This window comes from Phaseolus vulgaris, chromosome 7 (genome assembly GCF_051622355.1).
Source record: "Phaseolus vulgaris cultivar YP4 chromosome 7, ASM5162235v1, whole genome shotgun sequence".
NCBI classification, from domain to species: domain Eukaryota; kingdom Viridiplantae; phylum Streptophyta; class Magnoliopsida; order Fabales; family Fabaceae; genus Phaseolus; species Phaseolus vulgaris.
In genome coordinates this window covers 1,066,649-1,085,136 of record NC_143504.1, presented here as the reverse complement: position 1 = coordinate 1,085,136, position 18,488 = coordinate 1,066,649, and the positions used below count along the sequence as shown (strand labels likewise).

The 18,488-nt window shown below is 34.0% G+C and overlaps 3 protein-coding genes across 3 annotated transcripts; 2 read left to right on the top strand and 1 right to left on the bottom strand.

Moving 5' to 3' along the window:
- Window positions 1–692: 692 nt before the first annotated feature.
- Window positions 693–4,104, bottom strand: LOC137828740 (glutathione S-transferase DHAR2). Its single transcript, XM_068635429.2, has 6 exons — window positions 3,707–4,104; window positions 3,523–3,613; window positions 3,300–3,443; window positions 2,849–2,966; window positions 2,613–2,753; window positions 693–912 (listed from the first exon to the last, which is right to left on the bottom strand). Exons 1-6 carry the CDS (start codon window positions 3,762–3,764, stop codon window positions 823–825), a joined length of 642 nt encoding a protein of 213 aa, XP_068491530.2. The 5' UTR covers window positions 3,765–4,104; the 3' UTR covers window positions 693–822.
- Window positions 4,105–5,982: 1,878 nt separating this feature from the next.
- LOC137828739 (uncharacterized) lies at window positions 5,983–9,452 on the top strand. Its single transcript, XM_068635428.2, has 10 exons — window positions 5,983–6,390; window positions 6,474–6,539; window positions 6,643–6,823; window positions 7,016–7,212; window positions 7,478–7,528; window positions 7,639–7,730; window positions 8,162–8,289; window positions 8,581–8,672; window positions 8,798–8,902; window positions 9,041–9,452. Exons 1-10 carry the CDS (start codon window positions 6,094–6,096, stop codon window positions 9,176–9,178), a joined length of 1,347 nt encoding a protein of 448 aa, XP_068491529.2. The 5' UTR covers window positions 5,983–6,093; the 3' UTR covers window positions 9,179–9,452.
- Window positions 9,453–12,396: 2,944 nt separating this feature from the next.
- On the top strand, window positions 12,397–17,929 carry LOC137827874 (spliceosome-associated protein 130 A). Its single transcript, XM_068634232.2, has 4 exons — window positions 12,397–15,579; window positions 16,063–16,554; window positions 16,735–16,890; window positions 17,559–17,929. The coding sequence occupies exons 1-3, from the start codon at window positions 12,565–12,567 to the stop codon at window positions 16,870–16,872; spliced, it is 3,645 nt and encodes a 1,214-aa protein (XP_068490333.1). The 5' UTR covers window positions 12,397–12,564; the 3' UTR covers window positions 16,873–16,890; window positions 17,559–17,929.
- Window positions 17,930–18,488: the final 559 nt, after the last annotated feature.

The following is an 18,488-nucleotide window of genomic DNA, read 5'->3' as shown; positions in this document are numbered from 1 at the left end:
TCAATTTCTTATTACTAAGTTTTTCAACTCCAGAGGAGTAATTTAATCTTCTCAAAAATATTCACTGAAATTATTTTAAAAAGTTTAAACTTTATTAAAAAAATTAAGTATAAATTTAGTTGCAAACTTGTTTATGATCAATAACATAAATTCAAATAAAAAATAATTTTTAAATCATAATTAAAAAATAAACTACGGTTAAGTAAAATAAAATTTTAAATATTCTAATTAGTATTTTTCTCTACAACAATATCACATTGGGTTATCTTTAATTTGAAAGATCTTAAAAGAGAAAAAAAATTGCTCAAAAATATTTTAATTATATGATTTTCTCATTAAAAATATTGATTTAATGACTGTAATATAAGAGTATTTATGTAATTTTATGGGTAGTTGGTAAAGAATAAAGAATTTAGTTAAAAAATGTATAAGTAATTTAAATGGGATGAAATCTTATGATTTGATTAATTAAGTTAAAAATTTATAAATATAAATTTTTAATATTTAAACTTAACTTCATAAAAAATATAATTTCTTTAAAATTTGTTAAATTTTTTGTGTGATATAAGTTTGTCATAGTCACACTAATAGAAAGGATAAATAATTTATTTGTTTGTATGTAACTTGACTTCTATGTGTGTTTTGATGGATAAATAAAATTTGGATACTAAGCCACGTTGTGGCATCACCAATAAACACACCATCAAACTACATGTTTATTATTATTGTTTAATAGGTGAACAACACAGTCTTAAAAGTTCTTAACAAGTTTCAGTCACAGTACATAAGTGATGTTCAGATAACTCATAATTTAGAACTACTTCAACCATTCACTTTTGGTGCCCATCCAGCAATAACATACTCTTCCTTTGGAGGCTTGGTTTTCTCAAATGACTCACGGGAGAAGAGCAGCTGCAACAAAAAATAATTCTCCATTAATACATATTTTCCTGGTTCTATTGGACATCAACTAAAAATTAGGACATTTAGTAGTATATATGTAAGTCCAAACCTCACCTTATAAGTCAGTTTTATGAAGTTGAGTTAAGTTTAAAGTTTAATTCTTAATAGGTTCATTCAACAAGAAAAACACTAGCTGAACACTGAATCAGCTAGTGGCCAGAAAATTGGTCCAAAGCCAGTTAAAACTACAACTTAACATCATTTTACATTGATCTGATTTCTTAAGGTTTTATATTGGTTTCTATCATATTTATTTATCACTGTTTTGACCATGGTTGGACTAGTGAATCCTCAGCTAATGCCTTTACTTGTTCAATAATCAATCTAATTTACTGTTTAACACATTGCCAACATCAAACCAGTAAATTATCACTGTGATGTGACTATATGTGACATTCGAGCTTCATGACCAATTGCACCTAAAGTAAAAGCAACAGAGATAATAATGTGATGACTATTATGCAAATCATCATTTAAGAACAACTGATATATTACAAGGCAATAATGAGAGAACATGCCTGAACACTAAAACAGTACTCTAATAGTCAACAACCAATACTAAAAGCAAGGTTAGAAAAAGTTCCATGGGAGATGATATTTCCATTTACATGGTGGTTAAAGGGCAATTAAAAGAAGAACTAAGTATACAGTAAAAGCATTTTTCTTTGTTTACAAGAGAAGGGAAGACAACATAATTCTCAAAAATTAGTCAGACCACATTCAAATCATAAAATTCAGAAAGTAATTGATTCAGGTTAATCACAAGTTAACAACATTTTATCATGTAAGAAAGGCTTTTAACTCGCTGACTGACCAAGGAATCCAGAAACTTTTTAGGTTAAGCTTTTCAAACTCAAAGCATATAACATTTATTTTCACTTTATAGCATGTTTCATATTGAGGCACATTTAAAGGAGAAAGGGGCAGTGTAGCAGTATATGAATTAGAAAAATACGCGATTCAAATTTTAGATACAGATGAAAATATCAAGAGTATTTGAATTAATCATTGGACACCAAATCTTTCATGACAGTTCTCAAGCAGATCCTCAATTTGATTTTTTTGTATTTTTTGCATATGAATTTTGTTTCTTGAAAGATTGGTGATATCAAATTGATCCTATAAATTTTTATTGAATGTCATCAATTTGGTTTCAAGTAACTTTTGTACTGTTTTCACCTAAAACTAATCATTCAACTAAGTTGATATACTAATCTTTTAAGTATCAAATTGATGTTCATACAGATTTTTTAATGCACCCTTGGCTGTAGCACAGTACTTATGTCCATGAAAACACTTTCTGCCTAAAGTTACTATGAACAATCACGATTAGTCATGTCAATAAACATACAAGTGAATTTTTTTTCTTAAACAGAAGACTAGTCTTTTCCAATTGTGTTTACTTCTTTGCTTTAGTCTTTTTCTTTTCAGACACTTTAGTGAGACTAAAAGTCATATAAAGTACTGTAAATGAAACAATTGATACTTCAGTCATTTTGAAGACAATTTAAGCATATTGGCATGATAAGTTTGACCACATAAAATTCTCATCACCAAATACCGATCAGTCACTGTTCAATATGTATATAAAAGACAGCTAAATTAATAGTTCCACAAGAGTAAACGCATTGCAGAAAACTACTCCAAACCTTGGTGTAGTTGTGGACATGTGCCAAACTTTCTGGAACACTCCATTTCTTGAAGTGGCCAAGTGCTACCACTAGATGGTACAGTTTTGGTGCCAAACTCAGGTCAACAGCAGTGACTTTCTCCCCAGCAACATATGGACCCTGATCATGCCTCTACCATGTTAGCATTGACAATGTAACCACTACAAAAAGATAACAAATAAACAAAAAAAAAAGAGTGTGCCATATATATCTACATTAGCCTTAAGATGCTCATCCAAAGCACTCAATTCAGCCAGCAACGCTTGCTCTGTTCCATCATTTGGATCCTTGCTCTTAAGAAAAGTCACAAAAGACCCAAATATCTTTGATCCCCTACAAGAACAAACATATTGTGCACACTCAAATTCAGTACTCAAGAACAGCTCTAAATTAAAAAAAAATTAAAAAAAAATCTACAAAAATTAGGACAGTTCATAGTTCCCTCACTCATCACCAAAAAAAAACTCTAAAAGGATTTGGCTAACCATTACTCTTAAAAAACCCTTTTCCAAAGTGAACCCAACAACAGTGAGAAAATTTTCACAGTAGAAATATCAAAATCACACACTAAAGTCAACAAAAAAAGACACGATGAAAATATTCCCAGACAAAAACAAAGAGTAAAGTTTGAAAAAAGAAAAGGAAAGGGTGAGGGAGCAGTCATACACGGTGGCAAATTCAGGAGGAGTGATGAGAGAGATTTCTGGGTACTTTTCTTCGAGTATCCCCACAATTACATCAGAATCAGACACCCATTTTCCATCAAAAAGAGCCACGGGCACCTTTTCTTCAGGGTTCACACCCAAAAACCTACCAATAACAAAAACCAAAATTTACATTGCAGTGAGAAAGAAGAGACATAATGGCACATTAAAGTTCAACAATATACCATTCGGGTTTGTTGCTGAGATCGATCAGGTGGAGCTTGTAGGGAATCTTCTTCTCCTCTAAAGTTAAGAGGACCCTTTGGGAAAATGGACCTAAAATCAAAATCAAACCCAAAAAATAACAACAATAAACAAAGTGATCAAAACTCAGACACATAAGAAGAAGAGAGAGAGGAAGAAATATACAGTCTCCAAGAACAGTTGGAGCACCAACAGCAGCCTTAACAGCAACCTCAACAGCCATTTCAGATGAAATGATGAAATGTGAGAGAGACAGAGAAGAGAGAAGAAAGAACCAGAAACCAGGTGAAACCAACACTGTGGTCACCACCTGCTCCACTTTGTGCCTTTATTATACAGATCTGCAACTTTCATGTTTTTTAAATATTGAATAATTCAATTTAATACCATTTCTAATTCAAAAACTAGTTAGGATCTCAAATTTAAAATATAATATAATATAATATTTTGGTCTTGAACTACAAAAATATTAAATATGTTAAATTGAGCTAATTTTTTTAAGTTATAAATTATTGAAATGTAAATAAAAATTATAAATGTGTGAGTTTTATGAAACATCAAACATTAAAACAAACTTTGCAAAAGTATTTTATAGTAGGCGTGGCACAATAAGGTCTTCTTATCTTATGTACTCTCTCTTTTTTGGGTGAAGATTTTGACATTGTAATTTTACTTTTTTTTACAATCTATAACTCTATAATTTATTATTTTATTTATATTTATTATTTTTTAAATATAATATTTTATTGTAACGAGTAGTTGCTAAGTAAATATAATAGTTTTTTTTATGTTAAAATACTCTTAGTGGAAGGGTTAATCCATATATTTTATTGAGTCTTGAATGATACAAAAGATAAAGGACTCTTTATATTTCAAAATTTAAATATATACTGAAAAAAAGAAAATGAACACGTGATTCAAACAAAAATAATGTATCTTTTTACATTAACACGTTTTTTAAAACAAAGTAAAGATGCTATCATTTATTTTGATTAAAAGAGTGAGAGTGAGAGTGAGAATCCATTCCCAACCAAAAAAATATGAATATGGTCGTAACTTTTGGTTACATTCGTTTCATTAGTCACATCTGCATTAAGATTTTATTATTAAAATAATTTCATTTCACTTTATGGAAAGTAATCTCATGTTTAATGAAATGTTTAGCGTGAACAATGTGATAATCCCATCACGAAAATAGTTTGTAAAATCTATATAAAATACTAGTTCTTCAAAACGAGGCACACCAAAATATCACTTCTTTTAGTGACCTTCTTTTATAATTTTTTATATAATATAACCAAGGCAAATCATTAATTATGAGCATTTGTTCAAATAATAGGAGTAACGAAATATAGTGGGAAATATACTGATCATGGATCAGCATTCGGAGATCGAACATTGACGTATGTGTTAAATAGGTTAGTTTGGTCGTCAGGTTGAGTTGATGGGTTACATGAGTGGTTTCTAAGTATGTGTGCATTGACTTTCATTCATATACTTAACATAATTCTTCGCGTATAAGGTCTGGTCAGATTAGCGAAGAGTGTTAATGGGCCTAAGGATGTGTTCAGTACATTCGGGTCTAGTACAAGTAAAACATTCTATGTAAAGCCTAAGCCCAAGAGTGCTAAGGTTTTGGGGAATAAGTTACGTAGAGGCTTGTACGCCTACAATGGACAAATTGGACCCCTAATGTTGATACATGAATTGGTACCCTGATGACCATTTTGTTAAAATATATGCACTCTAAGGAAATAAGATTATGTGCAGTTGGCGTACTAAGATTGTGCGCATTGTAATAGTCTCTCCTCCCATTAAACATAATGCTTTCATTCGGGATAAGGTTCTCGTGAGAGAAGTTTGTTACAAGAGGTAACCTAAAAATAGTTTATAAAATAAACTTGAGATCTCAAGTGAACGTACACTGTTTCTAAGATTGAAATTACTTACTTACTTATTGTTTCTATAAGCTCTATAATAACTTGATCGTCAGAGTGCAATCAAAAGTTAGGGTCCCTCTGTTTCAACGGAGTCGCATATAAAAGGAAGCACAAAATCTACCGTCAAAAATAGGTGGAACCATCGCTTGTCTTTGAATTCAACCGACGATCAGGTCAACCGATAAGAACAAAAACATGAAAACAATAAATGGTTTAATTAATAAATTGGAGCCAAAATAAATATAAAGTTTCATGGTAAATTTCATTTTTTAAAGTAAAGAGACTTAGCGTAAAAATTAGATCAATCATCTATTTTTTTTATCATACTATTGATCATATAAATTATTTGAGTCAAATAATAATGTATTAAGTGATATGTAATTAATTATACAATATTTTTAAATGTAAATGTAACAAAAAAATATTAGACGAAAAATGTAAAAGAGTATTTGGGTAATTTTGAACTAAGGGGTGCAGAAAGAATTTCCCCTTAAGCTCGTTTGGGAGGCCCAATACGCAGTTGAGAATCCGATAAAAATCTAAACCTGTAACTGTTTTCATTTCTCCTTCATCTTCATCTTCATCTTCGTCTTCATCTTCGTATTCTTCGCCATGTCTTCTTTAACATTCACGGCAGAGGTAGCTTCCAGCTTCTTCGGCCTCGCTTACCGCAACCCCAAACCCTTCACGCTCTCACTCCCAACCTCTCTTCTCCCACTTCTACGCAGAACAACCACTCGTTCCCAATCTCTCTCCGCACCATTCCCTCTCAGACCCGCTCGCCGTTTCACCGTCGCCGCTACCACCGCTGCGCCGCCTCACTCCGAGGAATCCGACGCTTCCACTGTAATCCCCCCCGACAATCGCATTCCGGCAACCATCATCACCGGCTTCCTCGGTTCCGGCAAGGTATCCTTCCTATTTCCCTCGCTTTCTTAATCAGAGCAAAATAACAGCTGAGTCTGAACTCTTGACTGTCTTTAACCGAGCAGACGACACTGCTGAACCATATTCTGACAGCGGAACATGGAAAGCGCATTGCGGTTATTGAGAACGAGGTATTTGTGTAACTCAGTTGTTATGGTTATGTGAATTTGAATGCGATTGTTTCGGTTAATGTGTTGCTTTGTAGAACGAACTTACTCTATGCATTGTTTGTAGTTTGGTGAAGTTGATATAGATGGTTCTTTGGTCGCGGCAAAAGCTGCTGGTGCTGAAGATATCATGATGCTGAACAATGGCTGTCTTTGCTGTACTGTGAGGGGTGATCTTGTTCGAATGATTTCCGAATTAGTTGCTAAGAAGAAAGGAAAATTTGACCACATTGTTATTGAGACTACAGGTCAGTGAGTAACTTCAGGTTTTGTGTGTGTGTGTAATTGTTTTCGTGCTATGCACATTGTATTGTAGAATTGATGTTTTGATCTGGTAGAGTTTATTCTGAAGGTGTTATGGACCCCCTTATTAGTTATTGCCATTGTGTATGATTGTACTTTGTGTCTATTTTTGTTGTTTGTACTTTGGACTTCGAAAGGTTTGGCGAATCCAGCACCAATAATACAGACCTTTTATGCGGAGGAGAATATTTTTAATGATGTCAAATTGGATGGCGTTGTTACTCTCGTTGATGCGAAGCATGCTGATTTTCATCTTGACGAGGTTAAGCCAAAAGGTGTGGTCAATGAGGCCGTGGAACAGATTGCTTATGCGGATCGCATAATCGTAAATAAGGTATTGGCTAATTTATTTTTGTTGTGGAATGGCTTTAGTTTTGCATAAATGAAGCATTTAGATTATTTAAGGCAGGCATATTTGGCAATTGGCCAATCTACTTAAGGATAGATTGTTTTTATTGTAGTAAGGGCTACCTTGTCTTTCCATACAGTCAATGTGAAGTTATTCGTAGAATTCAACACTCCAGACTATGAAATGAGTTGAATATTATCTTTATGCCTGAAATTGTAGGCTAATGATATTATTGTCTATATTGCACCAGACTGACCTAGTTGGTGAACCAGACATTGCTTCTTTGGTCCAGCGGATAAGGGTTGGTGTCTATCTCCTCCTATTGTATCTATGAGTTCAGTTTTAGTTTTAATTTTAATTTTGTTTCATTATTTTGAGCCCCACATTAAAGTGGCTTTGTCTGTAATTCAGAAAATAAACAGCTTGGCTAACTTAAAGAGGACAGAATATGGAAAAGTTAACTTGGATTATGTTCTTGGCATTGGGGGCTTTGATCTGGAGAGGTAGCTTTTTGTTCTTGTTTCCGATTCACTGGATTTGATTTGTTTAAGAAAATTGCAATCTAAATTTGGGCTCACTAGTTCTCTGCCCAAGGAGTTTCTTGTTAATCATATGGTTCCTGCTTGACTATACACTCATATATAAACAATTATAATATATCCTAGTCTTTTATACTAAAATTATTTTTGTCTGTTTACTATTCCCAGCCCCTAATAATATATATCTTTAAGTACTATTTGTGTTAATAATTGTCCTCATTGGCGACACAATGCTCATAGATAGGAGTACTCAGTTTCCTGTATCGTTGTCGTATTTCTTGCTTTGGTGCTACGTAATCCATAACCTTACGTGGATATTTCAAATTTTCTGCTTTAATATTATTATATCTTTCTAAATCTTGATATATAATTTGTGTTTTTTGATCTTCAACAAGGATTGAGAATATCATTAATGATGAAGGTGCAAAAGAAGATCATGACCATAGCCATGACCACAAGCACGAGAACCATGACCACGGGCATGAGCACCATGACCATGATCATCACCATGACCACAAGCATGGTACCTGTTTTTTTTTTCTTGAGTCAGAGTTGTGTACATGTCATTTATTCTTGTTTGTAGCACTAGTCACAATGTACTGGTGCTCAGGCCTTATCAGTCTTACCAGTGTAGATTTACTTGTTTGGATGCCTATATATATATATATTATTATTATTATCTCCTCTAGATTTGGCATTTGGATAGGGATCAGTTCCTAAAAAGTTGCTTCTTAATTCCTCATTCATAAGGACATGCTTGTGGAATATGTCATTTTTACTTTGTTGGGAATAATATCCATTTTGTTGTGTACAGAACACCACGATCACCACTCTCATGATCATACTCACGATCCTGGAGTTTCATCCGTCAGCATAGTTTGTGAAGGAAGCTTAGACCTTGAGAAGGTTAGACATCGACCTATACTTAATGCTAAGTGTGTCAATTTCTATTTTCCATTTGCCTTTCATTCTTTTATGTACATGCAAAAGGTCAGTGTTGGAATTTGCCTTCTAAACTGCTATCTTTTCAGGCTAACATGTGGCTTGGTAACTTACTACTGGATCGGAGTGAAGACATTTATAGGATGAAGGGTCTTCTATCTGTTGAAGGAATGAATGAGAGATTTGTCTTTCAGGCAAGCTTAAATCATGGATCTTGAATCAATTCCTTAAATTTTTCACTCGGCTAATTGTTGTGTTTGTTATTACCCATCGAATCTGTCAATTATCATTTATGTTCAGTTTCGTGGAATTAAGCAATTCTTTTTTAACAGGGAGTTCATGACATATTTCAAGGTTCACCTGAGAGGTTGTGGGGTCCAGATGAACCAAGGATAAACAAAATTGTGTTCATTGGGAAAAACTTGGATGCTATGGATTTGGAAAAGGGATTCAAGGCATGTTTACTATGATACTAAGAAACTCAATACAGTGATTTGAAGTATCTCTCTGTTATCCATTGATGCACGTTGAAGATATGAGTGGTGCTTACGTCCAGATATATATAGTGAAGAATGTTCCATTTCTACTTTCAGTCTTTGTTTTCCTTGGTTGTTTCATGAGCTTAAATTTTGTTAAGAACAATAATCCCAGAACATGCAACTTGTACAGATCAAAGCAGGTTAATTTGACGGAAAAGGGTGTATTTTTTTTTATAATTTATTGAAATGGATAAATTTTATTTTATTTTTATGAAAATTGGTAAATAAAGTTTGACTTCAAAATAAAGAAGTTGTGGTTTTAAACATAACTTTGATTCTGGTCAAATACTCTACTTTAAAGTTGTGTTTCAAGTTTTCTATTATTTTTAGGGAAGTTATGCGTAAAGTTATATTTTAAAGCACAATTTTCTTATAAATAACTTTTTAAAATTAATAGTTTAATTTTTTTTTTAAAGTAAAATATTTGATTAAAACTAAAATCGTATTTAGAAACAAGATAAATACAATCTACTTATTTCTATTAAAAAAAAATACATATTTTTATAAATTAAAAAATCATAAATTAATAGATGAAAGGGTTGCATTAATATATTGTCGAAATATGAGCACAGTGTTGAATAATTAAATATGTTAATTAAGATTGAAATATATGCCGTAGTATGAAGAAAAACTGTTATGGAATTCTGAATGAATGATGATAATTGTGAATAGTAAAATATGTAATCAAGTTTACAACATATTTGACTTCCACTCTTGTAAAAATGTAAAAACTAAGAATAAAATAAAATTTACCATAAAAGAATAAAAATATCAGACTTATCACACCCTTTTTAAGAGTATCTTACTTCCAATAATGAATAAAATATTAATTAATATTATTTTTTATGATTTATATTTTTTTAATATATGGGCTTAGCATAAATTAAAATGATTCTGATATTTCAGAAATTACATAGAAAAAAATTAATATAATAAGATATATTTTAAAATTATTTATGTTATAAACACTAGAAGGTCAAATATATTTGTAGTAGTATTTTTATATTCATTATTTAATAAACATGTTAATTTGGTATTAATAACAAAACAAAATTATTTTATTTTCTTAAAAATAAAATAAAAGAACAGTGATATTATTATTACTAACAAGAACACATGCACTCACGTGTGTATCCGCATTTTTCATTTTTATTATTTATGTATTTATATAATTTCAATAAATATCAAATCATATGAGAAGACATGTAAATTATCTAAGTGCACCATTGATAATAGTTTTATTAAGATTTTACATTAATTTTTTATATTTTCATTTTATTATTTTTTAATATTAAATTTTTATTTGACTTGAGTGTAATATTGAATTTTATAAGGGTATCAAGATTAAGGTTTAAAAAAATTGGAGCAGCAAACAATGTCAAAACATAATGCAAATGATGATGTTTTTCAAAATTTTCTCATTTCAAGTTTAGAGTAACTTTCATGTTCATCAAATGTCTTATGCAAAAATGATATATTGGAAGTTGTAGAATCTATCACCATATCAATTGAATTCGCGTCTTCCATGGTAAAGAAGTTGTAAAAATAAAATAATAAACTAAATATAAATTACCAAACTTCCAACTTAAGTAATATCTAATAGATAAAAACAACAATGGGTATAAAAGCTTTGCCCGCAAAATGGGCTTAGGATTCACTAAATTTAACATCTTATTTAAAAAGCATTATTCACCGAATTATCCATTATTAATTTTTTTACAATATCTTTGGCGCTTGATTGATTACTAAGATTTCCAATAACACTACTAAATACATAAATTTGAAATGAAAACAAAATAACTTGCCAAAAATAATTCAGGATCCAAAAATTTCATATAAAAGAAAGAAAAACAAACTCAAAAATCCTCCATTGCTTTGTTAGGTGTGTACTTTTTGAGTGCAATGTCAAGGAAATCGCTCAAATTAAATCATAATTGAGAGAGAATTGAATGGTAAATAAAAACTCAAATCTGCCTTAAGTAAACATTTTCATACAAAAATATAAAAAAAAAATTAAGAAAGCAATAGAAACAAAAATGTTCAAATCCTATAATAGTGAATGAAATGAAACTTTAAAACTTCTTTTATAAATTCTGAATCTATACTAATTATCTCGTTCATTTACAACTCAAACCTCAAGAGTCATTGAAACATTTCACCGTTGATTTTATCCCCAAACGGTTGGCTTCCGCATCGAAATCTCCACCTAAGCGATGTGACTTCAGCGCTATTGCCATTAAAGAACCTTTCAAAACTTCAAAATAACATAGTATCACTTCAAACGCTTTGGGAAGTGTGAGGAGAAGGAAGCAATGGTGGTTGTTGTTGCTGTACAATGACAATTGAGGTGAGAGTAGGAGAAGAACATATGGAGCGTGAAGGAAAATGGTTCAATATGTGTCAAAATTGATTAGCATTTTTTTTTTCTTTTGAGTCGAAATATAAAAGAGAAAAATGAGTGAATGTAACAGGTGAAAACTACCTCTTCATACGGGAGTGAATGTAATTGGTGAAAAAATTACTCCTGATTAAAAAAGTGAATGTAACCGGTGACCACTCCTATGTAACTGCTCAGTAATAATGACAAAATAATTGCTCACATTTGGGCAGTACTCACGTTTGCAATGGCCAACATACAGGATAAAAAAAAAAGAAAAAATTTGAGAAAAGGTAAAGGCGAAATTCCTTTATATATAGGTATATACATCTCTTTCAATTCAAAATGATTGCTCAATTTATTTCAAATATTTTTTAAAAAATAGGAAATGACGCAGTGTCCAAAATACTAAAATAAAATCAAATATTAATTTAAGGATAAAAAAGTAAAAAATTTGAGGGTAGGAATCCCTTTATATATAGGTATAGATATGTATAAATAGATTTCTCTTTCATAAAAAAGACACTCTCTTATTATATTAATTTTCAAAATAAATTATTTCTTCCAATTTACAGTTACAAAATTTATTTCAAATATTTTTAAAAAAATAAGACACAAAGAACAAAATGCTAAAATAAAATCAAATATTAATAAAAAATAAAAAAAATAATTTGAAAATACTTAAAAGGGATATATATATATATATATATATATATATATATATATATATATATATATATATATAGGTATAGATATATTAAATTTAATATTTAATATATGTAATAATAGTGATATAGAAGTGAATGGAAGGGAAGCATAGCCAAACCCCAAATAGGGTTTTTATTCCCGCTCTTCCATCTTCTTCACCCGTGAGGACTCTCTTACTGTGAATGTTCAATTGAAACCAAAACCCTAAATTAAACCCTAACCAACCTACGCCATGTATCTCTACAGTCTCACTCTGCAGCGTCCCACCGGCATCATCTGTGCCATCAATGGCAGCTTCTCCGGCGGCAAGAGCCAGGAAATCGTCGTCGCCCGTGGCAAGGTCCTCGATCTCCTCCGTCCAGACGACAATGGCCGGATCCAAACCATCCTCTCAGTCGAAATCTTCGGCGTCATTCGCTCCCTCGCTCAGTTCCGCCTCATGGGAGCTCAGAAGGACTACATCGTCGTCGGCTCCGACTCCGGCCGCATAGTAATCCTCGAATACAACAAAGAGAAAAACGTATTCGACAAAGTGCACCAAGAAACCTTCGGAAAATCTGGTTGCCGCAGAATTGTCCCAGGTCAGTACCTCGCCATCGATCCAAAGGGTAGGGCCGTTATGATTGGAGCCTGCGAGAAGCAGAAACTCGTTTATGTTTTGAATAGGGACACTGCTGCTAGGTTAACCATTTCTTCCCCTTTAGAGGCTCATAAATCGCACACTTTAGTTTTTTCAATTTGCGGCGTTGATTGTGGCTTTGAAAACCCTATTTTTGCTGCTATTGAATTGGACTACTCTGAGGCCGACCAGGATTCCACTGGTACGGCTGCTTCTGAGGCTCAGAAGCATTTGACCTTTTATGAGCTTGATCTTGGGCTCAACCATGTTTCCCGGAAGTGGTCTGAGCAGGTTGATAATGGGGCGAATTTGCTTGTTACTGTTCCTGGGGGTGGTGATGGCCCAAGTGGTGTGCTTGTTTGTGCTGAAAATTTTGTTATTTATAAGAATCAGGGTCATCCGGATGTTAGGGCTGTGATTCCGCGGCGGGACGACTTGCCGGCTGAGCGTGGCGTGCTTATTGTCTCCGCTGCTATGCATAAACTGAAGAGCATGTTCTTCTTCCTCCTGCAGACGGAGTATGGGGATATTTTTAAGGTTACATTGGAGCACAGTAATGACCGTGTATCCGAATTGAAGATTAAATATTTTGATACTATTCCTGTGACTGCTTCGATGTGTGTGCTGAAGTCAGGGTTCTTGTTTGCTGCCTCGGAGTATGGGAACCATGCTTTGTATCAATTTAAGTCTATAGGGGATGAAGATGATGTGGAGGCATCATCTTCTACGCTGATGGAAACCGAGGAAGGTTTTCAGCCTGTGTTTTTCCAGCCCAGGAGGCTGAAAAACCTCGTCAGGATTGACCAGGTCGAGAGTTTAATGCCAATAATAGATATGAAGGTCAGTAATCTCTTTGAAGAGGAAACTCCTCAGATTTTTACTCTCTGTGGACGCGGTCCTAGATCCTCTTTGAGGATTTTGAGAACTGGTTTAGCGGTTAGTGAGATGGCTGTATCCAAGCTTCCTGGTGTACCAAGTGCTGTTTGGACGGTGAAGAAGAATGTTATTGATGAGTTTGATGCTTACATTGTTGTGTCATTCACAAACGCTACTCTTGTGCTTTCCATTGGTGAGACTGTCGAAGAAGTTAGTGACAGTGGGTTTCTTGACACTACTCCCTCCCTTGCTGTTTCTTTGATCGGAGATGATTCTCTCATGCAGGTTCACCCAAATGGTATCAGGCATATCAGGGAGGATGGCCGTATTAATGAATGGAGAACGCCTGGAAAGAGGACAATCTCAAAAGTTGGATCAAATAGACTTCAAGTGGTTATTGCACTCAGTGGAGGGGAGCTTATATATTTTGAAGTAGATGTAACTGGTCAGTTGATGGAGGTGGAGAAGCATGAAATGTCTGGAGATGTTGCTTGTTTAGACATTGCTCCAGTTCCCGAAGGCAGACAAAGATCTCGATTTCTCGCAGTTGGTTCATATGACAAGACCATCCGCATTTTATCACTGGATCCTGATGATTGTATGCAAGCACTAAGTGTTCAGAGTGTTTCTTCACCTCCAGAGTCTCTACTTTTTCTTGAAGTTCAAGCTTCTGTTGGTGGTGAGGATGGTGCAGATCATCCTGCTAGCCTTTTCTTGAATGCTGGGCTACAGAATGGTGTGTTGTTTAGAACTGTGGTGGATATGGTTACAGGTCAGCTTTCTGATTCTCGTTCTCGGTTCTTAGGATTGAGAGCCCCAAAGCTGTTTCCCATCATTGTGAGAGGCAAGCGGGCTATGCTTTGTTTGTCTAGTCGACCTTGGCTTGGTTACATTCACCAAGGACATTTCCTTTTAACACCCCTTTCATATGAAACCCTTGAATATGCTGCTTCATTTTCATCTGACCAGTGTGTGGAAGGTGTAGTTGCTGTAGCTGGGGAGGCCTTGAGAATTTTTACCATTGAAAGGTTAGGAGAAACATTTAATGAAACTGTAATTCCATTAAGGTACACACCAAGGAAATTTGTGCTGCAACCCAAACGAAAACTCCTGGTGATGATTGAGAGTGATCAGGGAGCATTAACTGCAGAAGAGCGTGAAGCTGCTAGGAAAGAGTGTTTTGAGGCTGCTCAAGCCGGGGAGAATGGTACTGGAAGTGCAGACCAAATGGAGAATGGCGGTGATGATGAAGATAAAGATGATCCCCTCTCAGATGAGCACTATGGTTATCCAAAAGCTGAATCAGAGAAATGGGTTTCATGCATCAGAGTTCTTGATCCAAGGACAGGAAATACAACTTGTCTTTTGGAGCTTCAGGAGAATGAGGCTGCTTTCAGCATATGCACAGTAAATTTCCATGATAAGGAATATGGAACCCTTTTAGCTGTTGGGACTGCAAAGGGACTGCAATTTTTGCCCAAAAGGACTGTAACTGCAGGATTTATTCATATTTATAGGTTTGTAGAGGATGGAAGATCTCTTGAACTTCTTCACAAAACACAGGTTGAAGGTGTTCCTCTAGCTCTGTGTCAGTTTCAAGGAAGATTACTTGCAGGGATAGGACCTGTGCTTAGGCTATATGATTTGGGAAAAAGACGTCTGTTAAGAAAATGTGAGAATAAGCTATTCCCCAACACAATTGTCTCTATTCAGTCATATCGTGATCGGATTTATGTTGGTGATGTCCAAGAGGTATGTTCTATGTTATAGCCATATGTAGCTTGTGTGCGTACTGGTTTCTCATGTGGAACCATAGAATGAATTCAATCACTACTAATTGGTATCTTAATTTATGCATTAATCATGATGGATGCATTCACCATAGTTTTAGAATCATAGTAAACCCGTAGCTGTCTATCTGCATTTGTGACTTGAGCATTCTGGTATTGATTTTTTTGGTATCATTTGATTGATATCACTATGGATTCTGACATTAATTTGTCTGTGTTCTGTGAAATCTAATGTTCTAGTTTCACTGATTTGGTTTTTATACAAAGCTTCAGGTGTATTACTCTGTTTTGGAAGGACACCACTAGGGCTCTTATGTTGTGAATTTATTCTCTCTTAATTTTGCAAATAGACAGCATGCTTATTCTCGGATCCAATGTGCTGCATGTTTCAATTCACTGAATAAAATCAGCAGTTAAATTGTGTTTTTTTCTTTCTTCTCTCCAGTCTTTCCATTACTGCAAATATAGGCGGGACGAAAACCAACTTTACATATTCGCTGATGATTGTGTTCCAAGGTGGCTTACTGCATCGTACCACATAGATTTTGACACCATGGCAGGTGCAGACAAGTTTGGAAATATCTATTTTGTGCGGCTGCCACAGGATGTTTCAGATGAGATAGAAGAAGATCCTACTGGTGGTAGGATCAAGTGGGAGCAGGGAAAGCTGAATGGAGCTCCCAATAAGGTGGAAGAAATTGTACAGTTTCATGTTGGTGATGTGGTCACATGCTTGCAAAAGGCTTCTCTTATACCAGGTGGTGGAGAGTGCATTGTATTTGGAACAGTTATGGGAAGTGTTGGGGCACTACATGCCTTTACTTCACGAGATGATGTCGACTTCTTTTCTCATCTGGAGATGCACATGAGGCAGGATCACCCACCTTTGTGTGGAAGAGACCACATGGCATATAGATCTGCATATTTTCCTGTTAAGGTATACCTAGTCAATATTGGGCTGTTTATCATTTCTATGAAATTGTTCGAATGTGTTTTCTGCTATCTGTGAGATAAGATAAGAGCATCGTCCCTGTCTAAAAATTTGTTTATTGTGTTTTTTGGCTGCGCATTAAATTTTAACAAATTTCTGATCTGATAGTCCTACTTTATTGTGTAGGATGTTATTGATGGGGATCTATGCGAGCAATTTCCAACATTGCCAATGGATTTGCAGAGAAAAATTGCTGATGAATTGGACAGAACCCCTGGAGAGATACTGAAGAAACTTGAGGAAGTGAGAAATAAGATTATTTAAGAAATGGTTGCATGAAAGGTATGGTTCCCTATTTTTATCTATTCGGGTCTTGACTGTTCTACTGTTATAGTAGATCTATAACCAATATTTGAGATCTACTTTTATTTTAGATGGATAATTCCAGCATTGTGTCCTTTCTCAACATCGGGATTTGTCCCCCTTTCCATGTTTACTAGAAGCTAACCTCTTTAATGGGACTATCCTCCAACCCCTCATCTCGACTATCTCCTTTTAAAGGATAGTCTTGGCTGAGGATTTTTTTCATTATTTTCTATTGATTATAAAATAAAAGGGAAATTCTTCGCTTGTCAAGATTTTTGTTGTTTGATATTCCCGAGACAGTAACACAGGGTAATAAAAAAGGTCATCTACCTTTTTCTCCCCTTATGTGGTAGCTAAGAAGTAGAAACCCCCACTTTGTAGCAGTTATTTGATTGGTTGATAATTATTGATAAGAGGAAAATAGAGGACACTACATAGTTTGTTCTTTGGATTAGAACCAGTGTTATAGGTGTTGTTTAAACATATCACCTCTGTTCCAATTAAACTACTTCCATATGTTGCCATGTGGGTCTTGCCTGAGATGATGACGATGATAATTAATCTTGAATATTTTTGCAGTTGCTCTAGTGTTACTCAGTTTTGATTGATGAAAGTCTTGTGCTTTTTTTTGGGGTTGCATGCAGGTGATAGTGGAAATGTGTTTTTCTAGTAGGTCATTTGCCCGCCGCAGATAGGTCAAATACTAACAAAGTGAAGTAAGCTTGTGTATCTCATTAATACGGGAAAGGTGATTTCTTGTCCTATTTAATTCGAGGGGGATGAAGGGACCTGACGATAAATCTACTCTGTATTGGAGTCAAACCCACAAGCCTCAGTTGGCAATTTATGTTGTAATTAGTCGTAGTTAACTGTTATCACGCTTTGTGGATGTGATAACGTGCCACATCACTTCTTATCTACAACTCACTCAGCAACCTGTCTTTTACTCGATGAGATGTTTGATTTAACTGGATTTGAAAGTTAGTGTAGAATATCACTGCTTTTACCATTTCAACGAGAAGTTGGTTCTGGTTAGTTTTCCAAAATTTAATGCCATTGCATTTAATGTACCTATCAAAATTCATCCTCAAACATTATGCATTAAAAGAATGATTACAGAAATATTTATTTTATTTTATTGTTTAGCAACTGTGTAGTGGTAACCATTAGGGTTTTGGTGTTGAATTTGTGGTGCCTGTTTTTTCCAAGGTTTGTAGTTGGCTGTTGATTATTGTTAAATGAATCCTTTTCAGGTTTTGGTAGTACTCAGTAATTGAAAGGTGCATATCTCGTAATGGTTTTTTGCTAAGCAGGGTTACCAAAGCTTTTGTGATCTTGTATTCTGATAAAGGTGTTTCCGTAATATATTAAATTAGTTTTTAAGAGAAATTAACTGATTCAACAACTATGACTTTTAAAAGAAAATCAATTATAATGTATTCAATTAAATAGTTGTTTGTATGATTTTCAGTTTTAATCTTGTTTTTTGCTTACTAAATATTAAATAAATGGTGAGGTATGTTATAAATATAGTATAGTTTAACATATGAAATATTTCGTTTATTAAGTTTTGC